This window comes from Rhinatrema bivittatum, chromosome 8 (assembly GCF_901001135.1).
Source record: "Rhinatrema bivittatum chromosome 8, aRhiBiv1.1, whole genome shotgun sequence".
Lineage (NCBI taxonomy): Eukaryota > Metazoa > Chordata > Amphibia > Gymnophiona > Rhinatrematidae > Rhinatrema > Rhinatrema bivittatum.
Genome location: NC_042622.1, coordinates 89527357 through 89554754, shown reverse-complemented (window position 1 = coordinate 89554754; position 27398 = coordinate 89527357). Strand labels below are relative to the sequence as shown.

The window sequence follows — 27398 nt, the reverse complement described above, 5'->3', positions numbered from 1 at the left end:
TCAGGCCTTTTGCCTGGGGCAGAATACAGTTCCTGAAGCTGTAGCCTCCTCCTCCTCTCAAGTTCCTCAGGGGGTGGTGCCCCAGGGTTCTGATCGTAAGAGGATTAGAAAGGAGTTTCAAGAGGTCCAATAGAAAGGAAGAAATAAATATATTATTTCGACTAAGTTGAGGTCTATATGGAGTGACATCAGCAAACCTGTTAGTCTCTTTCTCCATATGCTGGTTGGTGGGCATAATCCATGCATTTCTTCTAGTCTGGCTGGACTCAAGGAAAAGAAATGATCAGGTAGGAATACATTTCTCCATATTAATTAGACCTCTGCAGTAATGATTGGCTGGATTTGTTTATCTGCTGTAACCATCCATTAGATGGAGCACAAAGAAAATATTTACAGATTTGAGCATTATACCTTGTTTATGCTAAACCAGACCCACGATCAGATGTATTAGAGACCACAATAGAGAACAGGCAAGGTAGGAGGGCCATTGATGCAAAGCATGTGGTGACAAATTCCTCACTGACGTTTGTCTCCTACCAGAGAATTGCCTTAAGAATTTGTGGTAGAATTTGGTATTCAGAAGCAATATTTTTTTCTATTATGTTGAAACACATTCCTACTCCAAATTATTTAGGGCAGGTTTATGTTTCCCAAAAACATCCCTGATTTCCTTTTTCAATCTTTTTTTTTCTAAAGATAATTTCGGTGTGCAGTGTCTGAGCAACATCCGCATCCAGTGTGAGACAATATGTCAGCAGTGTGTGTCAGAAATCCAGCAGAGAAGAGTGAGTGTCATCATTAAACAGTGCATAAAAGATGGGGCTCAGGGTCAAGCCAGTAGGATGCTCATTCCCATTCAGTCAGTTACTCCAGATGGCCACAAACCAGACAGAGCTGTATTAAACTCTGATGAATCAGCTCTGTGGCTGTCTAATTTTCCCATTGTTCATGGACTTTAATAAGTGTATGTACTTGAATCTGCTCATTTTGATAAGTGTCACAATCAGAAGGAATAATCATTTGAAAAGGAGAGGATAGAGACAGTTCAGAAAAGGGCTACTAAAATGATACAGAGTGTGTGACACAAATCCTGCCAGGAAAATCATAAGACGCTTAAAATGTACTCACTAGAACAGGGTTAGATAAACAGTTTGGCTCAAGAGCCACATTGGGTGACTCTGCTACATGGTGGGCCACTCTGAGGGGGGATGTTTGTCCTGGCCCACAACAGAGGCATCACTGCCACTAGCATGCAGATGTCACTTTTTCTTTTGCAGGCTGGAGAAAATGATGCTGCCACTGTGGATGGCCACATTTATGCCACTGTAGGCCAGGTATAGCCTATAGGCTGTAGTTTGCCCCCCTTGCAGTAGAGGAAAGAAGGTATAGGGGGACATGATAGAAACCTACAAATATTTGACAAGCTTCAATAAGGTATGGGAAGGTGAAATCTTCCATTGAAGAGGAAATTCAAGGACAGTGGCTCATAATATGAAGATTCAGGGAAGAAGTTGGAAAGGCAACATTTTTTTTATTGAGAGGTAGTTGATGTCTATAAGAGCCTACCAGCAGAGGAGGATCTTCATATTGGCCCCACCAGGCCGAGCTTTTCCAACACCCCACCTACACACATACACACATCCCCACAATGGTGAAAATGTGATTTTGTTTTAGGAGGGGCGCAGATTGCTCCCACCCCCTCCCCTCCTGTTCTGGCTTCTATCAAATACATATTTCCAGATGCACCTCCCCACCCTCTCCCCATCCTTACTCACAATAGTATGACATTCCCAACTCCTCTGCAACCCCCAGAAACCCTCCTGGAAGCAAGGTTTCTTCAGGGTTGAATCCTTGGCTGCTGGCTGCAGGAAATGCCAGTGGCCTTTCATGTATTCTTTGGCTGCCAGCTTCAGGAAATGCCAGAGGCCCTGCAGGGCATCTTCTGCTCCACCCATCGAGGGCATCGAGGAAGAGACTCTGGGCACAGGGCCCCTGTGCCTAGTACTAACAATGCCCCTGGGAAGGAGGAGGCTTCAGGGTCTATGGAGATTCCTATTATGGTTAGTATTAGGAAGATTAGGGCTGTTCAGCTTGGAGAAGAGACGGCTGAGGGGGGATATGATAGAGGTCTTTAAGATCATGAGAGGTCTTGAACGAGTAGATGTGACTCGGTTATTTTCACTTTCGAATAATTTTCACTTTCGAATAATAGAAGGACTAGGGGGCATTCCATGAAGTTAGCAAGTAGCACATTTAAGACTAATCGGAGAAAATTCTTTTTCACTCAATGCACAATAAAGCTCTGGAATTTGTTGCCAGAGGATGTGATTAGTGCAGTTAGTGTAGCTGGGTTCAAAAAAGGTTTGGATAAGTTCTTGGAGGAGAAGTTCATTAATGGCTATTAATCAATTTTACTTAGGGAATAGCCACTGCTATTAATTGCATAAGTAGCATGGGATCTTCTTAGTGTTTGGGCAATTGCCAGGTTCTTGTGGCCTGGTTTTGGCCTCTGTTGGAAACAGGATGCTGGGCTTGATGGACCCTTGGTCTGACCCAGCATGGCAATTTCTTATGTTCTTATGTTCTTAAGCCTTCTGAGTCTTTTCCCTTCCACCATGTGGTGAAAGATTTAATTGATCTAGAATAGGTGTCTCCAGAGGTGAATTTTAAGGGGGAGGAGTGTTAGCCATTGGCCAAGTGGTATCTCTTGATATCTTTGGAGAGAGAGAGAGAGAGGTTTTGATTTCCAAGGATGAATGTGTTGGACTTCTAAGATACTGGTTGAATGACAGGCAATACAGAAAGATAGAATATGTCTTGAAACCAACCTTTGGGGCAGTTTGCATAGCGCTTCATATTGCTGCTTGCAGCTGTATAGTGGCAAGATCAGGTTTGTATTTGGCATAGCTAGTACCAGAGGAGTGGCGGAAGACTCCTCTCAGTTGGAGCTGGGAGCAACCTATTTAGTGGATGCCTGCTTTAATTTGGTGTGGACTTCTGCAAGAGGGGTGGCATCCATTGTAGCAGCTAAGAGGCTGCTCAGATTGAGGAATTGGTCAGCGGACTTGATATCCAAGTCTAATTTGATTAAATAGTCTTTTAAGGGCAACTGTTATATGGGGAAGGCCTTGAGAAAATGGCCAAGACTTGGGGTGAGTCCAAGGTACCTAAATTTCTGGAAGACAAGCCTAGGGCTTCTTCTCATCTTGTCTACACAGAAATAGATTTCAGGATTCCAGAAGGTTCAAATAATGTAAAACCTCAGGTTCCAATCCTTTTTGTCCAACAAGAAAAGGGATAAGGAAGGATCCTCGGGATTTGGTTCCTCCTGCGGCATGCATTGAGTTTTTGGGGACCCAATGTTCAATGCTAGAAATAGCAGCTGTTTGTTACAATTTTACTGGAGGTGGGTCCAGATCAGTGGGTCTTAGAAAGCATTTGAGAAGGTTACGCCTTAGAATTCTCCCATCTGGTTTCCAATAATTTTACTTTTTCCCCCGTCACTCAGTCAGGAAGCAGGAAGCCATACAGGCGACACTCAGTTGGCTCGCAGATTAAAGGTGGTTGTACTGTTCCCAGGGCCCAAAAAGGAGGGATCCTTCTGACTTGTTCTTGGGTGCAACTCATTTCAAGATGGAGACCTTGAAGTCGGTCATTATAGTGGTAACAATGGGAGAGTTTCTGACATCTCTGGACCTTACAGAGACATATCTACATATCCCAGTGTGGAAGGATTATTATTGTTTTATGTGTTTCACAATGCTATAAGTAGTTATAGGGGACACATCTTGTCAAACTTTGCTTTGACAGGTGGTCATGCCTACTTCCGGTTTAAGCCCTGCCCACTGACCCCCCACCCCCCCTCAGCCAATCAGTGTTCACTTCTGGATCAAGCACCAGCCCTTTCCCTGACCTAGCCTCGCCCCTTTGTTAACATCCCTCACCTTCCCCAACAAACTTACAGCAGTGAGAAAGGGAAATACATTTTATAGCTTTTGGGCGACTTCTGGGTGTCAATATACATGTCATCTATTACACCAAGAAAGGGAAGATGAACATGTATAAAACAAGCGATCGCCTGATATATGCCAAATCATGTTTCTTTTATTTCATGGCGACCATTAATGTGCTTTGTTAGAAATCAAGAAGTTCTTAGGGGTGCAAAACGTTTGGAACTTTAGCCTAATGCTGTACAAGCACGATCATAATTGTAAGAGGCGGTGCCACTTTTGTTTCAGAGATACATGCGTACATAATGCGGGTGTGCAACAATGATGTCCTAACTGCAAATTGTATTGTCGCTCTAAAGAATGCTTAGACGAGCACACGACCCTGGCTGCAAAAAAAGAGGTTGATTGCTTGACTAAAATACTGTGTGATAAATGTGAATTATATACAGAAAAGGGGCACAGATATAAGGGCAAGCTCTGTAAGTAGTAGGGCAAACAGCTGTTGAAAGGCGAGAGAAGGACATCCAGTTATGGCTGCTTGCTAGACAAATGTGTGGGGAAAGAGCTCCTCTCAAGCTCCTCCCCAGCAGCAGCCCCGAGCTTTATCTAGATTTTTTTAAAGGATAACAAAACAGGGTAAGACTCACCTGCTGTAGTTTTAAACAGTTTTAGAGACTGTGAAACGGAATTTTGTGATTTGCCAGGTGGAGGTATGAGCATCAAGCCAGTGTGGAGCACTCCGGAAAAAGCTAAAATCAGTGAGGCCTCCAGCACAGCAAGTGTAAACAGAAACAAACTTGGCGCAATAATGTCTGCTGAAATGCTTCAATTAATCACACAAGCGGTTTCTGATGTTTTTGTCGAAAGGCTCCTTAAATTGCAAACAGCACTCGATGAGTATCAGAATAAATGAATAGATGCTGCGGAGTTGCGCATTGTTGAGCAAGAAGATAGAGTGATGCAGACTGAAAAACAGATTCATGAGCTGCAGGCCTCCAATACCCACTGGAAGGAACAACTCAGTGACCAGGAAAACAGAAACAGAAGGAACAACCTGCGAATCGTAGGTTTGCCAGAGTCCGTGGATGAGAGCAAGCTGAGTTGATTGAGGCCTAGTTACCACGTGAATTGGGCATAAGCGTGGATAGCTTCCCAATTGCATGTGAATGTGCTCACTGAATGGGAAATTGCCGAGATATCAAAGGTAGAGCAAGGCCTGTGACTGTCCGAATTTTAAACTGGGCCCATAAAGTTAAGCTTATGCAAGTGTTCTGAAAAGCAAAATCCTTGGAATATAAGGGTCAAAAGTTAATTTTCTTTAATGATTTCTCAACGCACGAGGCGATGCTGTGCAAAGAAAAGGTGCTGATCTGTTCTGCGCTACATGAACGAGGTATATGTTTTTCCTTACTATACCCTGCTAAGCTGCAAGTTTTTCACAAAGGATCAATGCAGGTTTTTACAACAAAGGCAGAAGCTGAAGCGTTCCTGAATCAGCTGGCTGGAATAAGGGACTGAAATCTAGTTTGGTAATCAAAATGTAAGTTCTTGAAGTCATTAAAAGAGGCAGAGTGGCATCTACATTGTTTTCTATTTTTTTTTCTTTCTCTTTTGCGTGGATGCAGTCATTCATGTTATGGTTATTGATGTTTGGGTGGATCCTTGGACACTGGCAGCTGACCACGCCCATGGGGGGCAGTCCCGTGAGGGACCACAGTGTCAGGCTAGACTCTGGACACACAAACACAGATTTGAATCTTTTATTAAACAGTTTTGGAAGCCACCAGAGGTGGCAGTAGTGAGTAGTGGATGTTGAGCCCGGCTGGGCAGGTCTCCCACAGAACTCCGGAACAGCTAGTCCTCTGCTAGGCAGTGCTGTAGTGGAAAGAGACTGAGAGTTATGAGTACACAATAAGAAGCATTCAGAGTCCCAGGTAGAATTAGGAGAAGCTCCGAGACAGGGAGAGCAGGCCCTCGAGGAGCGAGTACCTGATCCCTTAGAGCAGAGAGACTCAGTTGTATTGTACTCACGTAGCAGTAACAGAGATTCCACTAGACGAGAGGTCTGGCACCGGAACAGAGGGCAGGCCCTCGAGGAGCGAGTACCTGGTTCCAGTGAAGCAGTACTGTGGAATAGATGGTAGTTGTACTCACAGATGGAAACTGTTAGTGAAGTCTTCCAAGTAGAAAGGTTTGAAGATGCAGGTAGCGACTCAGGGAACATGGGCCTTCGAGGAGCGAGTACCAGTTTCCTGATAGCACTTGAAAGAAGCAGAAGAGGCCCCTGAGGAGCGGGTACCCCATTAGCAACCCCGAAGGGTGTAAGAATTCCAGATAGCTCTGGAGTGGCAGAGCAGCTTCGGTACGGAGAGTGAATCCCATCCGTAGAGTTACCGTTGCTAACTCGAGGAGCTAGCAAATACTGTAGGCTTAAATATCCAGGCAGCGTGACTTCATATCAGGGGGACGCCCCAGAGGTTCGCGCCAACGTGGAAATAAAGATGAGGGCGGTGTGCGCGCGCGCCCTAAGGTACCTTGGAGGAGCATGGCGGGAGGGAGCACCAAAGCCGGTCCGGGGACACCGGAGAGGACAGAAAACATATGTCACGGCAGCCAGTAGTCCAAGGTGAGTGGGAGGAGCCGCAAGTAGTGAGAGGTAGGCGGGGCGAAGCCGTCAAAGACCGACGGTCGCAACACTTCAGAAGGGTATCGTTTTCTGTTGCCTATTGCCTGAGGGGTAGATTTTCAAAGGGGTACGCGCGAACCCCCCGAAAACCTACCCCAAACCCCCCCTGCATGCACCGAGCCTATTTTGCATAGGCTCGGCGGCGTGCGCAAGCCCCGGGCCGTGCGTAAGTCCCAGGGCTTGCATAGAGAGGCGTGCCGGGGGGCGTGGCAGTCGTGATGTGGCGTTTCGGGGGCGTGGCGCGGGTGACGTGACGTTTCGGGGGCGGTGCCGTGGGCGTGGTTTTGGCCCAGGGGCGTTCTGGGGCGTGGCCGCGCCCTCCAGAACAGCCCCCAGGTCGGGTGATGGCACGCCAGCAGCCCGCTGGCGCGCGCAGATTTGCCTCCAGCAGGCGTAAATCCAGCGATAAAGGTGGGGGGGGGGGGGGTTTAGATAGGGCCAGGGGGGTGGGTTAGGTAGGGGAAGGGAGGGGAATGGAGGCAGGCTGCGCGGCTCGGCGCGCACAGGCTGCCGTACGCGTTCGCGCTAAATTATAAAATCTACCCCAGCATGCGGATTTTTGATATTGACTTTCAGATTTTTTACATCGTTTTTCATGGACTGCCTGTATTTGCAATAAAGAATAAAGGAGCTTTGTAGTTGGGGTAGTCCCACTGGGCTATTCTACACTTCTCCAATGGTCCTTTATTTTATATTGTTCCTTGATATACTGGGCTATTTGAGTCTAGCACTGTGTGTTGTTTATATCTGACTTTTTTTTTCCATTAAACATTTATGGCAGAGGGGAAAAAGCACAAGACTATGTTATATGTTAAATTTTTGTGGGGAGCTTGAATGGGTACACCCCGGGAAGGATGATGGTAGAGATTCCCGGTGTGGTCCCTTGGAATATTTGGATGATTGTTGTTGCGCTCGGGGGTGGAGCCTTGTCCTGGGGCAGTGGAGAACGGCTCCCTGGTAGGGACCAGGAAGCACCTGCCCCCAGGGGGTGGAGCACTGGAGGAGACAGGGGCTAGGAGAAGCTTCACCACTGGAAGCCCTCGGTCCCCCTGGGGCCTCGCAGGGTCTCCTAGAGAGGTGGTAGACAGGCGTGCCCACAGACAGCAAGGGAGCACGGTCAGACTCGAGACAGGTTCAGATGGAGCAAGGAAGACCAGAACAGCGTAGTCGATGACAAGGCAAGGGCCAAAGCCAGAATCAGGAGACGTAGTCAATCAGGCTGGGGTCAGAATCCGAGGGTCAGTCCAAGGAGTAGTCAGGCAAGACAGAGGTCAGGTTCCGGAGGTCAGACGAGGTCACAAGGCAGGCAGAGGTCAGGATGCAGGCAGCAGATAGGAAGGTAGAGGAACAGGCCAAGGTCAGTACCAAGAGACAGTCTGGGGGTACTTCTTGGGGAGACGAATGGACAGACGCAGGAACAGAAGGACGCTGGAACAAGGTTGGAACAGTAGGATGCAGGAACAAGGCTGGAACAGTAGGATCCTGGACCAAGGCTGGAATGAGACAGGAACATTCTGGAACAAGGCTTAGGACGCAGTGACAATCTAGCACACAATACAATGCCGACCCGATTGCCAAGGCAAGGAAGTGCAGGCAGGGACTTCCTTAAGTAGTTCCTTCAATCAGGGTGCGCCGCGGAGCTAGGACCCGCAACTGGCCCTAGAGACCGGGCGGTTCGCGTGCGTGCGCACGCCTAGGGGCGTGGCAAATACCACGGGAGACGCCGAACTCCGGCATGAGGCCTGATGCGCAGTGGAAGGCCCGGCGACCGCCGCTGCGGGACGCCGAAGCCTGGAGGTGCTCGCAGCTGCCGCTGGGGAGGCCGACCCGGGACCTGCAGAGTCGCCAGAGAGGTGATCAGGCCCTTGTGCGGGCCGGACGTGGACGGGGCGCGCAACAATTGTGTGTTTGGGTGTGATGTGGAGGGGGGGGAAGTGAATGAGTATGTATGTAGATGGGAAGATGCGGGGTTGGGTGAGGTCCAGTTTGAGGAAAAAACTTGGGGTTTAGGAAGGGAAGAGAGCAATTTGTTGCCATACCCTTTCAAGATTTACTATTTTGTTCCCAAAAATAGGTAGGCCTGGAGGCTGAGGCTGGGCGGTGTCTGGGCAGCACTCGATTCTGGGGGTGGTCTGCCTTAATGGTATGGTTGATTTATATTTTTTTGCTCAGTCATGGATAAGGTACAAGCTTGCACTCTGACTGTTGATGGTATACATTCCCTTGTAAAGCTTACAAAGTTATTAGCTATGTTTTGCAAACAATATATTCGTATTGCTATGTTACAGGAAACTCATCTTTTGGATCTGGAACATCTTAAACTGAAAAATGATTGAGTAGGCCAATGTTTTTATTCTTCCTTCTCCAGAAGGCAAAGGGGTGTAGCGATATTTATTTATTTATTTGGTTATTTATTTATTTATTTTAAAATATTTATATACCATTTTACCAATACAAGATTGACCAAAGCGGTTTACAATAATATTAAACATAAAAATTGAAAAGTTCAAATAAAATAAAATAATAAAAACAGAGAATAAAAATACAATCTGTATCATGATCAATATAAAATAAAGTTTAAAACTATATCAAGGAAGAGTACTATAAATAATTAACTATTATTTTAAACAAAAATTAGCAGAAAGAAAGGATATACAATTATGACTATCAGGATGGTTAAAGATCCTCCTGATAGTAAAGTATTAAGTTTAAAATACCCATATTTATAATTAGATTAACAGCTACTGGGAGAGGTCAATCTTCCCGAAAGCCTTCGTAAAGAAATAAGTTTTCAATGCTTTCTTAAAATCTTTTCTGCTGGATATTTGTCTTAAAGGATCGGGCAAAGAGTTCCACAAAATGGGGCTGGCCACCGAAAAGGCTCTTTGCCTAGTAATGTTTAAAGCAGCCATTTTTACTGACGGATTTCTAGTAATTTTTTTTGCAGCCGATCTGAGTTCTCTAGTAGGCTTATATACTCGTAATGTAGAGCATAACCAAATAGAATCTGAATTATATAGTAAAGAGTGTATTATCATGGCAATTTTGTACCGAATTCTGAATTTGACTGGTAGCCAATGTAGTTTTTGTAAGATGGGGGAGTTGTGATGCTTCATAGGAGTAGCTGTAAGAAGCCTTGCAGCCGAATTCTGGATCAACTGAAGGGATCTGATGACAATTTCAGGTAGACCCAAGTATAGTCCATTACAGTAATCTAAACCTGAAAAAATCAGTGCCTGCAATACTGATTGATAATCACGGAAGAAGAGGGCAAAGTCGTTTTAATACGGGTAATATAAAAAACGAGTTTTTAACTGTTTTTGATATGTGTTGAGTTAATGATAAGTTAGTATCATTCCAAACACCTAAGTTTCGTGCTAGTTTCGTAATTGGAATAACATCTTAGCCTAAGGTTATATTTACAGGAGGAGCATTACTGGGATTTTCTATATAGCTAAGGAATATTATTTCATTTTTTTTTGTGTTCAGTTTTAAGCGATTATGAGCCATCCATTGTTCTATAGTTTTGATATAGAGTTGAATCAGAGAGAAAGTCTCGGACCAAGATGATTTATAGGGAACAAATAGCTGACTATCATCTGCATAGATTTTATAATGCACATTTAATGATGATAAAATTTGACAGAGCAGTAGAAGATATATATTGAATAATATGGGGTCAATGACGATCCCTGGGGAACACCTGTTGACTGAGTGAAGAATTGTGAAGAGCAGGAGCCGATGTTGATTTGACAGGTTCGATTAGTAAGAAAACTTTCAAACCAATTTAATACTGTAGAATGAATTCCTATGTATTGGAGAACAGAAATCAAAATTTTGTGGTCCAGCGTATCGAACGCTGCCGAAATATCTAGGAATATCACAATGAAATCAGTATATAAGTCGAATCCTCTTAGAAAAGTATCAAAAGAGGATAAAAGTAGGGTCTTGGTGGAGTGTCCCTTTCTAAACCCATGTTGGTTTGGGTTTAGTATATCGTGTTCGGCTAGATAGTCTTTTAATTGATATAAAACAACTGACTCCAAAGTTTTTGCTAATGAAGATAATGAAGCTATAGGTCTGAGGTTAGAAAAATCCATGAATGATGATGTTTTATTTTTTAAAATGGGCAGTACTGATGTTTGTTTAAGTGAGTCTGGGAATTTCCCTGATTTTAAAGATTGGTTAGTTGTCTGGCATAAATGATCAGAACAAATTTCAGCAATATCTTTGAACAAGGTGCCAGAACAAGGGTTTATTGGGGAATTTGATACCTTTTGTTTGCTATAATCTTTTGAATGGCTAAAGGTGTGGTAGTGTGAAATTCCGACCATTCAGCAATTACAGTTTTCTGTTTGTAATTGGGATAAGGTAGAATATTTATTTATTTATTTAAAAGATTTTGTATATCGTCATTCGTAGTTACATCACAACGGTTCACAATATAGTATCTAAAACACAAATTTCAAATATCATAAAACTAAAATACAATCATAATAAATACTCTAAAAACTAATAAAATAACTAAAACCTACAATTATGCGTTGGATACATAGGCTTGCTCAAAGAGCCATGTCTTTAGACCTTTCTTAAATCTCTTACGATCGTTTTCAAGATGTAATGCCGTTGGCAAACCTTCCATGAAATAGGACCTGCTATTGAGATAACTCTATCTCTGACTAAATCCAGGTGCGCAGTATTTAGTGATGGAACTGAGAGAAGTCCTTTATTTGCAGATCTTAGGGAGCGGTGTGGTGTGTGCATGCGAATTGAGAAATTTAACCAGTCTGTTTTATGGTCATAGATTGATTTATGAATAATGCAGCATGTTTTATAGAGGATCCTCTGGGTAACGGGAAGCCAGTGTAATTGAATCAGAATAGGTGTAATATGTTCACGTTTGCTACAATTTGTAAGAACCTGTGCTGCTGAATTTTGTAATACCTGAAGGGGGCGAAGTGTTGTCTGTGGAAGTCCTAACAAAAGAGAAGTAGTCAAGAGATGAGAATATCAAAGCCTGTAAGATGGACCGGAAGTCATTATGGTCTAATAGAGGTTTAAGGTGTCTGAGAACTAAAAGTTTGTAATAGCCATCTCTTATTTTCAAAGAGATATGTTTCTTAAAGTTTAATTCGCAATCAATTGTTATACCTAAGTCCCTGACTGAATCAGCTAGTTCAATTTTTACGTTATTTGGTAGTGAGAAGAATTTTTTATTGTCGGGTATTGATTTTCTTTCAAGAAGAATGAGTTCAGTTTTATCCATATTGATTACAAGCTTCATATGTGTCAATAGCTGTTTAATAGCAGTAAGGTAGATATTTATTTCTTTGAACGATTGCTCAATGGTATCAGTTATGGGAACGAGAATTTTGATATTGTCCACATAAATGTAAAAGTTCAAACTGAGGCCTGCCAAAAGATGACAAATTGGTAATAAATATACATTAAACAGGGTGGCCGATAATGCTGAACCCTGTGGAACTCCAGTATCAAGTTCGTATTTATCAGAGATTGAGGTGCCAATTTTGACCTGAGAAGATCTTTGATTAAGAAAAGAAGAGATTCAGTTGAGAGTAGTATGTGCTAAACCAATTTCCTTCAATCTATTTCTTAGAATATCGTAGTTGACTGTATCGAACGCAGCTGATAAGTCAAGAAGGATAAGAATATATTTCTGACCTGTATCAAATCCTTTAAGAACGGTATCTGTGAGTGATAATAATAAAGTTTCTGTGTTGAGGTGTTGCCTGAAGCCAAATTGATTCGGAAACAAAATGTTATTTTCCTCTAGGTGTTCGGATAATTGTTCGTGCACAACTTTTTCTAGTATTTTAGATATAAAAGAAAGATTTGAGATTGGTCTGTAGTTAGATATTAATTCTGGGTCAAGGTTTGTTTTATTTAAGATTGGTTTAATAATAGCAGTTTTTAAAATCTCAGGGATATATCCTTCCTTTAGTGACAGATTCACAATGGTCGCTATTGATGGGGCGATAACAGACGCTAAAGATTTCAATGCAGAAGGTGGTATTGGATCCAGTGGATGTGTGGCAGGGTTCAGATGTTTTATTAAATTTTCGATTTCAATAGTAGAGGTCTCATCAAAAGTGGACCATTCAGGTATATCTCTTTTTATCATTTTAATATCTTGATTGATAGTGTTAGGTATTGAAGCCACTATTTTTTCCCACTTTGTTCTTAAAACATAGCGCAAAATTGTTACAGTGTGATTCATTTAAGATAGTTGATTCATTAATAGAAGTTTTAGTTAAGTTCTTTACTAAAGTGAACAGAGCTCGAGGATTATTATTAAAATTTTCCAGTTTTGTTTTAAAATATTTCTTTTTTGTATCATTAATCAAATTTCTATATTTGTTAAGGTGGGATGTATATATCCCTAAAGTTTGGTTAGTTTTATTTTTTCTCCACTGTTTCTCAAATTTTCTCAATGTGATTTTAGCTTTGCGTATGGTTTCATTATACAAAGGCTGTGATAATTTAGTCATTTTTAAAGTTTTAGTTTTTATTGGGTTAATATCATCAGCAATCTTATTTGTCAATGAGATCCATGAGGAAATAGCATTCCTGAGTTATATTATTTACTTTCTTTTGAAAAAGTTTGCAATCTGTGTTATGTTCAGGCTTGTGAACCCTTGGGCCGAAGGGAGGATGGTATACCTTAGGAGGAAGATCCGTAGGTTCTCCCGTCAGGTGGCGAGGCAGGAACAGAAGACGTGACCAGCTGACCCTCGGTACTGGAGACTGGAGCAACTGTGGAGGCAGACGAAGAGTCATGACGTCGAGGAAAGGAACTGTGTCTTCACCACTGGAAGCCCACGGTCCCCCCGGGAGGAGCCTGTAGGGATCCGGGCCGCTGGGACTTAGGTAGGCCCTTGGAGATGATGGTCCAGAAGAAGTCCAAGGTCACGTGCCAGAGGGTCACCGCTACCAGTCCGAGGTCATATACCGAGGGATCGCCACTTGCCAGTCCGAAGTCACACACCAGGAATCACCGCTAGCCAATCCGAAGTCACACACTAGGAATCGCCGTTAGCCAATCCGAAGTCAGGAACCAGGAATGAGGATCCAAAGCACAGGAAGACTCACTGAAGCAAGCAGACCTGACGAACAAAGGACGTTGCCAAGTCAAGGAATGAGCAGAGGAAGTCTCCTTTTATACTTCCTCTGCTGTGGCTCATAGGAAACAGGTGAGTGTAGTTAAAGGGATCAGGTCCCTTTAAATCTGACAAGGAGGCGCGGCCTCGCGCCTAAGGATGGCAGCGGCCATCTTGGATTTCCTCCGTGGAGGAAACGCCGCTAGATGCCACGAGGGAGGGGCAGGAATGGCTCCCCACCCGGCGACTAGCACTGGGGATCAATGCGGAGCATAGGGCATCGGATCCGGGGCTTCTCCCGGATTTCCCGCTACGGGTCGCCGTCGGGGGCATGGTAGGGGACCGAGGTCGTGGCCTTCCACGGCCGCGGAACACAACAATGTGTTCACAGATATCGTTGTTTATTTCCAGATTTATTGTTGAACAAGGTATTGTTAGAGATTTTACTATATTAAATAGTGTAGCAGGATTTTTTTTTTGCCAAAACTATTTTATTTGCGTAATAACTTTTCCTTGCTTGGTTAACTTCATTCCTGTATATTTTTAGAGTACTATAGAAATCATTTTTTGCATTAGTATTCTTCAGTTTCATCCAGATACATTACTTTTTCCTAAGAGATGTTTTCAAGTGCTGTATTTTATTATTGTACCATGGAAGATTATATTTCATTTGATTTTTTTTGCGCTGTTATTTTAAGAGGAGCAACAGTATCTAATGTCTTAACAATAGAGTGATTCCAATCATCTACAGATTTGTCTACATTTTCCGCTAAAGATGAAGGTAAGTTCAATGCAAATTCATTTAGAAAAGATCAGGAGGTATGGCTTTCCTTTTTTTTATTTAACAGGGGTTTTGGAGCATTTGGTTTTCCTGATAGTAGCTGGGAAAGAGATCAAATGATGGTCTGACCAGGGAAGAACTTGATTTTTTAAATCAGCAGAGGATATATTAATATAAGCGGGGTTGTAAAAAACGAAATCTAAGGTATTACCTTTGTGTTGCGGTCCTGCCCGCGCTCCTCACGGACAGGCTCCTTACCTCTCGTGGCCAGTCGGGCCGCTGACGCAGCTCCCCCCCGACGCGGCACAGGAGCTGTGTTTTCTTGCCCTGCGCGGCAGGGCTGACTGCCGGGAGTCCTCTCTCGCGGCTGGGACTGCCGCTGCCGTTCCCGGGGTCCTCGATATGACGGGGAGTCACCCTCATCGTTGCCCGGGTCTTCAGCCGGCAGGGAGGCTGTCCCTGCCGGTGCCTGCTTCTGTCTGGGTCCTTGGCCGGCAGGGAGGCCGTCCCTGCCGGAGCCTGCAGCCCTTCTTCTCTCCTTACCTGGTTTCTTCGCGGCAGGAAGCTGCTCCAGCTACCTGCCTTTCCTCCAGCATCGGGGCAGGGCTGTCCCGCTGCCTACTTTGCTCTTGGGCCTTCCACGTGGCTGGTGGGACGCCACCAGCCTGTCTTGCTCTTCGCTCTCCAGCTTCCTAGGGCACGGGCGCGCGCCTCTCTCCTCCTCTTCAAGGGCCAGCCAGGTGTGGCCCCCTGCTGACCCCTCCCTGGGCGTTGTCCTCATCAGCCCTACAAAAGGGCTCAGCGTCCATTCCAGCTTTGCCTTTGCAAGGAGTTGGTCACTCCTGGGATCCTGCTGTCCTTCGCTCCAGGAGTCGTCCTTTTTCCAGCACTTCTTCAAGGTCCTGTGTTTTCTGTTCTTCGTTGGAGCTCCTCGTCTTGTCTTTTTGTCTACGTTCCAGTCCTGATGTTCACCTGCTGTTCCAGATGTCCGTGTGCCAGCCCTAAAGTCTGTCTCCTGTTCCAGTACCTGTGTTCCAGTCCTGATGTTTGTTCCTGATATCAGAATTCCAGCCTGATGTTGCTTCTCCTGATCCTGAAGTCCGTGAGTCGGTCTTGCCCTTCTGAACCCTGGTGCCTCGTCCCCGAGTCTTCTGTACACTTGGTACCTCGCGGCAAGCCATGTTATGGTCCGCGACCAGCCCCACGGGCGGGCTGAGTAGGGCGCTTCATGATGCAAGCCTTGTACCTTGTTCCTGAATCTTCTGAAAGCCAAGTACCTTGTTCCTGAATCTCTGAAAGCCAAGTACCTTGTTCCTGAATCTTCTGTATGCTCGGTACCTCGCGGCAAGCCATGTCGTGGTCCACAACCAGCCCCACAGACGGGCTGAGTAGGGTGCTTCATGATGCAAGCCTTGTACCTTGTTCCTGAGTCTTCTGAAAGCCTAGAACCTCGCTCCTGAGTCTACGCCTGTGCCTGAGTCTACGTCTGTACTTCCAAGTACCTCGTCCCTGAGTCTCGTCTGAATATCCATGTTCCAGTCTCCACTGCCCTGGCCTCCATCCGGCCTGCCGCTTCTTGCCGTACCCTGGGGCAGGTCCGAAAGGGCTTGGAACGGTCGGAGGACTGTTCTTAAGACCATCATTGCGTTGTTGGTCTTCCGAAGCATGCAGGTCCGGAGGAGGGTCAGTATTTCCAGTCTTCAGTCCAGCCTCGCTCCTGCTCAACCCATGCTCGGGCATGCCTCGCCTACAGCGGCACCCCTCTGGAGTTCCTCTGGGGTCGAGCCGTGGCCCAAGAACACACATCTCCCGGTAAGTGGACTGCTCTCCTAGCGCTCCACAACACTTTGATATGTGTAGATTCAGAGATTAATTGTTGCCAGCCTAATCCAGACATGGCGTCTAGAAAAGATGTGACAGAAATAGAAGGGGAATCACTGTTTACTTGCAAATTGAAATCACCAACTAAAATTGTCTCATTAAGGTTTAAAGTTAGAGAAGAAATAATTTCTAAAAATTTTGATGTGTGTATTTAATGTTTTTGGCGGACAGTATATTAAGACCAGGTTCAAAAATTTAGTTGACAGAATTAGAAACTCAAAAGGATCTGTATTGGAGATCAGTTTTCTTATTGGATTGAGAGAAGACTTTATATAGGCTAACACACCTCCACCTCTACGCCCAACTCGTGAAACTGAGAAGGCATTATTATTACTTGGACATATACTATTTACAATTACGGTGTCTGATTCGGATATCCAGAATTCAGTTATTAACAAACAATCTGGCTTTTTTTCATTTAACAGATCTACAAATATGGGAGCTATTTGCCTAATAGATTGTGCATTGCAATATAAGAAGGTTAGCACCGGCAATATAATAGAGGATAACGTCAGAATAGGTGTTATTATTTTTAACAGGGATCTACAAATTTTTGATTGCGTATAGTGTCTCCTTTGATATTTTGTCATTTTGCCATATCTACCGATACCAGTCATGGTCGGGATTTCCATGTTGAGTCACCGAAGGAATAGCTTTCACTCTGGAACTTGCTCAGGAACTAACGAAGGGGCTAACAAAGGGGCATGCCCCTTTGTCCCGCTCCTTCGTCACGCGACACCACAGCGTGCGACGCTTCTGTCGTCACCGAGAGCTTTAAATCAGCGTCGCCCCTCGATGACGCTGTTAGATGTGGGCGTGGCCAGCAGAGCTGGCAGGCGATGTAGCGCAGGTAGTAAAGTTCCACAAAAGACGTTGGGTAGCTCCGATTGTGTTGAAGAGGCGCTGCTCCAGCAGGCAACTGCAGCGGAGGACCAGGCAAGAATTTGCCCCTCTGGCGTCGCCACGAGCTTTAAATCAGCATCGCCCCTCGATGATGCTGTTAGAGGGGGGCGTGGCCAGCAGAGCTGGCAGGCGATGTAGCGCAGGTAGTAAAGTTCCACAAAAGACGTTGGGTAGCTCAGATAGTGTTGAAGAGGCACTGCTCCAGCAGGCAACTGCAGCGGAGGACCAGGCAAGAATTTGCCCCTCCGGCGTCACAGTGAGCTTTAAATCAGCTTCGCCCCTCGATGATGCTGTTAGACGGGGGCGTGGCCAGCAGAGCCAGCAGGCGATGTAGCGCAGGTAGTAAAGTTCCACAAAAGACGTTGGGTAGCTCCGATGGTGTTGAAGAGGTGCTGCTCCAGCAGGCAACTGCAGCGGAGGACCAGGCAATTCATAAACAATTGGCTTTCCAATTGGAACCTCAAGTAACATATGAGGAGGCTAGCTTTGTAATCGTGTTTGGGAGTCTTCAGCGGTAGAAAATTGCCTTGTGTATCAGCTATGCCCCAAATATTAATTCTCATGAGTTTTTCACAGAGGTTGTAACAGTTTTACTTTGGTTTCCTGAATATCAAGTGATCCTGGGTGGTGATTTCAATATTGTAGCGGACTGTAGACTGGATATTATAAGTGTGCTCAGGATTCCATGGGTATAAATTTTGTCATGACAGAGGTGGGCCTGTTGGATATTTGGAGAATACTTCACCATGGGGAAAGATGTTATACCTTTTATTCCAATCCCATAATAGTTATTCGAGACTAGACTATTTGTTGATATCAGAGCGCTTGTTTCTGTTAGTACAGGAAATAAAAATTGAGATTATTTCTATCTGATCATGCACCTTTTCTTTAAGTTTGGAAGTGGGAGAAAGTGGTCAACAAGCTTTAGATTGGAGGATGAACCCGGGGCTTTACTAAGACCATGCATTTCAAGATTTTCTGTGGGGTAAATGGTAAGAATATCTTGCTTTAAGTGATGAGGGAGATGTTTCTCCAGCTTTATTGTGGGAAACTGGGAAAGCGGTAATGAGAGAACATGTGATAGCTTACACATCTATGCAGAACTGTTACGATTTCACCCGCAGCCGGAGCCGCAGGAGGCCTCACAGGGAGCCAAGGACTTCAGTGCTCCTCTTCGTGGCACAGAGCCGCTGGTGATGCCATCTTCGCTTCACGGCCCAGAGGCCACAGTCCCTGGGCTTTCCTGGAGGCTGGAGCCGCCCTTGGTCTCTCTTCTGCGGCAGGGAGCCACCTCCAGCATTGGGGCCTACTCCACGGCCCAGCTCCAGCTCCTGTGCTTCAGTAGCGGCAGCATGGCCACTGTCCGTGGTCCTGCCCACTTCCTCTAAGGGATAGGGCTGTGTCTTCCAGCTAGATTTAAGGGGTCAGCCTCCTGGCCCCACCTGGACTCCTCCTTGGGCATCTTCTGATCTTCAGCCCTATTTAAGGGCCCTGCTTTCACTCTGTCCTTGCCTTTGCAAGGTGTTAGTCCTCCCTAGGATGTCTCATCTTCACTCCTGCTGGCATTTCTTGTTCTTTGTGGGATCCCTCGTTGTTCCGTTCCTGGTCTCTGCTGATGTCCTGATGTTCCGTGATCCTGTCCTGATGTTCCATGATCCAGTCTTGATGTTCTTGATGTTCTGTGATCCAATCCTGATGTTCTGGATGTTCCGTCATCCAGCCTTGATGTCCTGAACCCCTGGTTCCTCGTCCACCTTTCCTGGTATGCCACTGTCGTGGTCCATGAGCAGCCCGTGGGGGGCTGTGTAGGGCGCTATGTGGCCTTCTTCTCATCTGCAACACAAGCCTCCGGAGGGTCATCATTCCCTGTAGCCAAGTCCTGTCTTGGTCCTGTTTCCTGAGGCTCATTCCGGCCCTCGGATTCCCTTGTGTCTGCTTCCGTCCATGACCAAGACTCTGCCAGAACCTGCTCTGCTCCAGCATGGTCCGTGACCAGCCATGGGCAGCTGTGTAGGGCGCGTACCGATGCAGGTCTCTACTGAATCTTTGACATGTTCCACTTCTACTCCTGGAGTCTGCCCTGCATCCAGCGTGGTCCGAGACCAGTCCCGTGGGTAGGCTGTGTAAGGCATGCTGCATTGCAGCCTCAACCAAGTACTTGATCCTGAATCCTAGTTTCAAGTCCTCGTCTGAGTCTTCCTAGCACTCAGAGTCCTTCCAAGTTCCAAATCCTGGTCTGAGTCTTCCTAGGAGTCAGAGTCCTCCCAAGTTCCTTGTCTGAGTCTCCACGTTCCAAGTTCCTAGTCTGAGTCTCCATGTTCTAGAGTCTTCGTCCGCCCTTGCCTCCTGTCTGGCCTGCCGCCTTTGCCATTCCCAGTGGCAGGTCCGAAAGGGCTTGGAGTAGTAGGAGAACCACTCAGAGACCAACCTTGCATGGTTGGCCTCCTTGAGGCTGTGCAGGTCGGCAGGAGCTTGGTCTACAGTCTTCACCCATGTTCAGACACGTCTCACCAGCCTCGGTACCACCTTGGAGTTCTCTGGGCTCGTGCCGTGGCCCAAGGGCACACAGTCCCCTTGGAAACGAGACCGCTCTCCTAGCGTTCCCTAACAGAACAAATTGAGATATGCTGAAATTTTGCGATTGTCTAAAATTGTTAAAGAAGTGCAGGCTAGACACACTACCACACTTGCAGAGGGGGATAAATGGTTTTGGGATCAGGTAAGGAAGTAATTGAATAGCTTGCTATATCACCAGCCTCACAAAACTTTACATTTTTTCAAACATAAACTTTACAAATATGGTAATAAGATAAACAAACTTTTAGCTAATCTGGTCAGAATCAAAGGGCAAAAATCTGTCATCACTGGTATTAGGGACAATGATGGACAAATACGGCATTCATCCAGGGATATAGAGGAAAGTTTTTTCACTTTCTACAAAATGTTATATAGAACGTACCCAGGGATGTAAATGCATGGGATAGTTTCTTTCAAAATATTGCATGGCCCTTTATTTCTGAGGCAAAGTTGGCTTTGCTTAATGCACTAATTAAGGAATTGGAAATATGTGCAGCCATAAAGAGGCTAAAGTTGGGAAAGGCATCGGGCCTTGATGGCTTGGGGTCAGAATATTGTAAAATTCTATAGTTTGGCCTATTAGACCCTTTGAAAAAATTCTAGCATGCACTTCTGATGTCTGGATCTATTTCTTCTGATATGAACCAATCTTTAGTTGTGGTAATACCCCAAAAACATCAAGGATCCAATGGATGTTATGTCATATAGACTGATATTATTAATTAATATGGACTTAAAACTTTTTGCCTCTATTCAGGCTGCAAGTATTAACGAACTGGTTGGGAGGTATGAAACTGGTTTTGTCAAGTGCCATGTCTCAGACAGAAGCCCTGTCTCAGACAAATAATAGCCAAGCTCTCATCTTAAGCTTAGATGCAGAAAAAGCGTTTGATTCTATTTCATGGGAAAATTTTGTTATGTTCTGAGTGTCTTGAACTATCGTGGGCCCCTGGGTTGTGGTAGTGTAGACTCCACCCACAGGGAGGAGCCCTGTGGGCACTCACCACAACAGGCAAGGTCTCAGCAGTGATGGACAACAGAGGAGAACAATCTTTATTGTACATCCAATAGTGATCCGAGGAGCAGATCAATAGTATAGTCCAGAGAGTATGATCTGTACACTGGTCTGTCTGTATATCTCCACAGTGAAGTATATTGGTGTCTACCTTCTCTAGATGTAGCTTGTGTTGGCACTCTGTTAGTGGTCTCCAGTGCGGGGTAGGCCGGACACCGTTGGTCTGGTTCGCAAAGACAGGGTGGATCCAGTAGTAGCCCGCAAGCGGGGTAACCCGTGAATCCATGCCACAAAGATAGAAGAGCAGAAGCAGTACTCTCACCGAATCTGTAGTAGAAGATGGAAGATCAGACACTGAGAAGAACCCGGAACTGGAACATCAAGGGTTGTCCGAGAATGATGGAGGAACTCACTGGAACGAGAAGAGAGGAGTAGCAAATGGCTCTCCGAGGAGTGGATAGCCCTGAGTGCGGCAAGGCCCCCGAGGAGCGGGTACCTACAGTGCTCAGAAGGACAGCGAAACGAAGTCCCAGGGTGGCGGAAACAGCAGGACAGGCTAACTCGAATAGCAAGAAGCCAGCTGAGCTTAAGTATGGTAAGCGGATGACGTTATGCGGTTGGGTCGCCCCCGAGGTTCCCACCGTGACGCGTTCAAGAAGGGGGCAGGCGCGCGCGCGTGCCTTAGTTAACCCCGGATGTAAGATGGCTGCCAGGAGCGCCCTCGCCGTCCTGGGCACGCCATGAGGGTCGGCTTGTGGAAGCGGAGGCCACCATCCTTCCTAGACTCGGAGCTGAATAGGAAAAAGAGGTGAGCAGCAAAGGTCACAGCCGCCTGCGACCGATGGGCACAACATATTTATTTTGGGAATTGGAGAAATGTGGTTTTCAGGGAGCTGTTAACACATGGATTTGTACATTATATAGGAACCTGACAGCTTGTTTGTTATTGAATGATTCTATCTCAGAAAGCTTCTCCTTGGCCAGAGGTGTTAGACAGGGGTGTCTCCTTTTCCCCTTGCTGTTTGTGTTAGCACTTGAGCCAATGGCTTGGAAGTTGTGGCAAAAGAAAGATTTTACAGGGATTTTCACCTCAGTTTCACTTCAGTTCAACTGAGGTAAAAATCTCTTTATTTGCAGATGATGTATTATTATTTGTGGATAGATCACAGAGGAGCATACTGGTCATACAAGAGCTGTTGTCATTTTATTCCTATGCGGAGTTAAAAATTAGCTGCGATAAGTCAGAGGCTCTTGCTGTGGACCCTACTTTGATGCATAATGGGTGGGATCCTTTCCTTTTAAATGGGCAACAGAAAAGATCAAATACTTGGGTATATGGGTTCCGTGAGATCTTACTAAACTTTATGTATCTAATATTACTGAGATCATTGGTATAGTACAATCACAATTGAATACTTGGCAGGAATTGCCGATATCCCTTATGGGAAGATGTGCTCTACTGAAGATGAGCCTGACTGTAGTGCCGGGAAAAATCTTGGAAACTGTTATAAAGAATAAAATCCCAAAACATTTAGACTTGGTTTAATGACACAGCCAACATGGATTTACCCAAGGGAAGTCTTGCCTCACATATCTCCTACATTTTTATGAAGGAGTGAATAAACATGTGGACAAAGGTGAACCAGTAGATGTGGTGTATTTGGATTTTCAGAAGGCGTTCAACACAGTCCTGCATGAGAGGCTTCTAAAAAGTCATGGGATAGAAGGCAAGCTGGTTAAAAGACAGGAAACACAGAGTGGGATTAAATGGTCTGTTTCACAGTGGAAAAGGGTAAACAGTGGAGTGCCTCAGGGATCTTTACTTGGACCGGTGTTTTTTCATATATTTATAAATGATCTGGAAAAGGGTACAACGAGTGAAGTGATCAAATTTGCAGACGACACAAAATTATGCGGAGTAATTAAATCTCAAGCGGAATGTGATAAATTGCAGGAGGACCTTGTGAGCCTGGAAGAATGGGCTTCCAAATGGAAGATGAAATTTAACATGGACAAGTGCAAAGTGATGCATATAAGGAAAAATAACTCTTGCTGTAGTTACTCAGTTTTAGGTTCTATCTTAGGAGTTACCACCCAGGAAAGAGATTTAGGCATCATAGTGGATAATACATTGAAATTGTCGGCTCAGTGTGTGTTGTGGTTAATGGTGTTTGGGTGAATCCTTGGACACTGTGGCAGCTGACCACACCCACAGGGGGCAGTCCCGTGAGGGACCACAGTGTTAGGCTAAACTCCGGACAGACAAACACAGATTTGAATCTTTTATTAAACAGTTTTATGGAACCACCAGAGGTGGCAGTAGTGAGTAGTGGTTGTAGAGCCCGGCTGGGTGCATCTCTCACAGAATGCTGGAACAGTGGATCCTCTGTAGAGCAGTGCTGTAGTGGAAAGAGACTGAGAGTTATGAGCACACAATAAGATTAGCCTTCAGAGTCCCAAATAGAATAGGAGAGCTCCGAGACAGGGAGAGCAGGCCCTCGAGGAGCGAGCACCTGATCCCTTAGAGCAGAGAGACTCAGTGGTGTTGTACTCACTAGCAGTAGCAGAGATTCCACTAGACGAGAGGTCTGGTACCGGAACAGAGAGCAGGCCCTCGAGGAGCGAGTACCTGATTCTGTCGAAGCAGTACTGTGGAGAGAGATGTTTTCTGTACTCACTGATGGTGACTGTAAGTTAGTTCTTCCAAGTAGAAGGGTAGAGGTTGCAGGCAGTGGCACAGGGAACATGGGCCCTCGAGGAGCGAGTATCCCGTTAGCGACCCCGAACGGTAGTAAGAGTTCCAGATAGAGCTAGAGTGGCAGAATAGCTTAGGAATGGAGAGCGAATCCCATCCATACGAATTCTGTTGCTAACTCAACGAGCTAGCAAATACTGTAGGAAGATATACCCTGGAGTCGTGACGTCAGAACAGGGGGACGCCCCTGAGGTTCGCGCCAACGTGAAGTTAAAGATGAGGGCGGCGTGCGCGCCCTAGAGGTACCTTGAAGGAGAATGGCAGGAGGCAGCACCAAAGCCGGTCCAGGGACGTCAGAGAGAATGGCAAGCAGACGCCGCGGCGGCCATCAGTTCAAGGTGAGCGGGAGGAGCCGCAAGTAGAGAGAGGTAGGCGGAGTGAAGCCGTCGAAGACCGACAGACGCAACAATGTGCTGTGGCGATCAAAAAAGCATACAGAATATTAGGAATTATTCAGAATGGAATAGCAAATAAAATGATGGATATCATAATGCCTCTGTTTTGCTCCATGGTGAGAGCGCATCTTGAGTACTGTGTGCAATTCTGGTCGCTGCATCTCAAAAAAGATATAGTTGCACTAGAGAAAGTGCAGAGAAGGGTGACCAAAATGATAAGGGGCATGGAATGGCTGCCCTATGAGGAAAGTTTAAGGAAATTAGGGCTGTTCAGTTTGGAGAAGAGACGACTTAGGGAGGATATGAAAGAGGTCTACAAAATAATGAAAGGACTTGAACAAGTTAATGTAAATTGGTTATTTACTCTCTCAGATAATATAAGGACTAGGGGGCACTCCTTGAAGTTAGCAAGTAGCTCATTTAAAACAAATCGAAGAAAATTCTTTTTCACTCAGCACATAGTTAAGCTCTGGAATTCATTACCAGAGGATGTGGTTACAGCAGTTAGTGTAACTGGGTTTAAAAAAAGTTTGGATAAATTCCTAGAAGAAAAATCCATAATCTGCTATTAATTAATATGCAATAGTAGCTTGAGATTTAGTTAATGTTTGGGTGCTTGCCAGGTACTATGACTTGGATTGGCGACTGTTGGAAACAGGATACTGGGCTTGATGGACCCTTGGTCTGACCCAGTATGGCATATCTTATGTTATGTTCTTACAATTTTGCCCAAATTATTATATAGAATACATATGCTCCCTGTTGGCCGGTTAAGATGGATCTTTCTTTGTTTAAATCATTATTTTTTATATTTCTGTGATGTGGAAAATGAGCAAAGGTAGCATTCCACAAACTGTTTGACAGTAAAGAAAATGGGGGTTAGGATGTTCCTAATCTACAATGTTATAATGCAGCTTACCAACTGCACTTTTTGGGGGAAAGGCTGACAGAAAAATATAAGTTCTGTGAACCTAATATGGAAGCTGGTATGATAGCTCCCTGAACACCATTGTTCTTATTACAAGTGAGTAATGGTAGATTTACGAAAATAGCTAAACACAATACATTGCAATGGGTTGTGGTGTTGGCATGGAGATGATTCCATCACTGGGAAACTAAAAAAAGTAACATTTCTTACTGCCCTTTTTGGGAAATTTTTTCTTTCTTCCAGGATTAGAATATATGACTGTTTTATCACAATGGGCATAGTCTGGCTATTGTGAGGTGGGCCATCTCCTTAAGGAAGAGGTATGAAAGTGTGAGATGTTTAAATCCCTACTAGCACGTCATTATTTGGATTCACTGATGTGGTCTGATGCAAAGATTAAAGCTGAATGTGAAATGTTGGCTGAATTTCAGTTGGTGGCCGAGTCTAAGAAGTCTATCTCACGGTGGTATTTAATCTGTAAGAAGCAGAGACCATCTGTTGTTTTCGGAGCTGCTAGGGAGTTAGCAATCTGTTGTGAACCTGCTATCTGATGGGAAGAGTAATCAGATAGGAGTTAGCAATCTGATGTTTTCTGGTGTTATTTAGGAGAGTTGTGGGTGGATCCTTGGACCAGTGACAGATGACCATGCCCCCGGGGAAAGATCCCAGGAGGGACCACTGGTCAGGCTCAGAGTATGGAGACAGACACACACTAGTTCTTTTATTAGACAGTATACTGAACCACCAGAGGTGGCAGTAGTGAGCTGGAAATGCCCGGCTAGGCTGTAGTCCCTCAGATACTGGAACAGCGATCCCTGGAGGCTGAGCTGTAGAGAAACTGAAATTTAGTGAGTAGGCAGGGCATGCAGAGTTCATATACCGAACCAGATGGTAACACTCACACAGTGTCTCATAGGAGCCCAGGAGCTGGAATGTATAGGCCCTTGAGGAGCTAATACCTGGTTCCAGGGAAAGGTTTGAGAGAGCGATGGTAACTCACAGATGTAGTAGGCAGCGATGACTTCCAGGCAGAAGTGAATTCGAAGAAAGTCCGGAAACAAGGGCCCTCGAGGAGCGAGTACCAGTTCCAGACTGCAATCTACAAAGTAAGAGAGAGAGTAAGGCCCCCGAGGAGCGGGTACCCCTGATTAGTCCGTGGAGGCAGAGTAGCGTAGATAGAACGAATCCTTATCCAAATCCTATCCTTATCCTTGCTAACTCAATCTGTTAGCAATTTCTAAGACCTTAAATATCCGTCGTGGGTGACGTCATCTTAGGGGGACACCCCCGAGGTTCGTGCCATTGCCGGTATTTCTGTCGGGGCCGCACCACTCGCACGCCCTTAGGCCTCCAGGAAACATGGTGGTGTGCAGCATATAGCCAGTCCGGGGACGCTGGAGGGCCTCGGCAGGAGGACGCCGCAGCAGCCAATCTTCCCTCGGACGAGGAGGGAGGAGCCAAAGAGGTAAGGAGGGCGGAGAGAGGGCGTTAGGAACCGACAGACACAACAGTACCCCCCTTCAAAGGGTGACTTCTTCTTCAGGTACCAGGCTTAGGTTTTGAAGGATGCGCGAGATGGAACCGATGAAGCATCTCTTTGTCCAGGATATTGGTCTGAGACTCCCAAGAGATCACTTCGGGGCCAAAACTTTCCCACTTTAGAAGGTATTCAAAAATCTTGCCTCTTTTACGAACATCCAGAATCTCTGTGATTTTGAGTTCTACTTCATCTTCTGTATTGAAGATAAGTGAGTCTTGAGATATAGAAGATAGTTCATTAGGAGTTATATCTTCTTCGTCTTGAGATATTGAAGAACATTCACAGGCTAGTTTATTGTCTTCTTCTTGAGATATTGAAGAACATTCAGTGGTTAGTGCCTTGTCTTCGTCTCGAGATATTGAAGAACCTTCGCTGGATAGTTTATTGTATTCATCTTGAGATACTGAAGAACATTCATTGGTTTGTGTATTGTCTTCCTTTCCCCCAAAACAAATGTCCGCACCAGCTGGCGACTCTGATGGTTGAGTAAAGCCCTTCTGGAGATTTTCTTCCATATTTTCCGATGTTGCCTTATTCTCAAAAGCAGTGAGAAAGTTCACCTGTCCTTTTGGAGGCTCAGCTTTAGACTTCTGTTGTATGGCACAGTCATAGGGTTCCAGTGGAGGAAGAATATCAACTACTTCTTTGGAGAAGATATCCTCAAAGGGGGTGTACTGGAGCGGCAGGCCCGGTACTGCTGGAGTCGCAGCAGGCCAATAATAGGCGATATCTCCTTAAGGCATTTCCCATGACATTCTGGGCCCCAGTGGGAGAGATCCAGAGATGCCCAGGGGTTGGAGTACTTGCAACCAGGGTAACCCCAGGACGATAGGATGCACAGACTTTTCCAGTACAAAAAAGGAGAGCGA

General features: G+C 45.4%; 1 protein-coding gene across 3 annotated transcripts in view; it reads left to right on the top strand.

The window, feature by feature from the left end:
- CCDC180 (coiled-coil domain containing 180) overlaps positions 1-27398 on the top strand; it is a 597826-nt gene that overhangs the window by 208183 nt on the left and 362245 nt on the right. For all 3 annotated transcript variants that reach the window (XM_029611950.1, XM_029611952.1, XM_029611951.1), the window contains one exon: positions 697-785. In XM_029611950.1, the coding sequence (XP_029467810.1) occupies positions 697-785 (89 nt within the window). The remainder of the gene's footprint in view (positions 1-696; positions 786-27398) is intronic.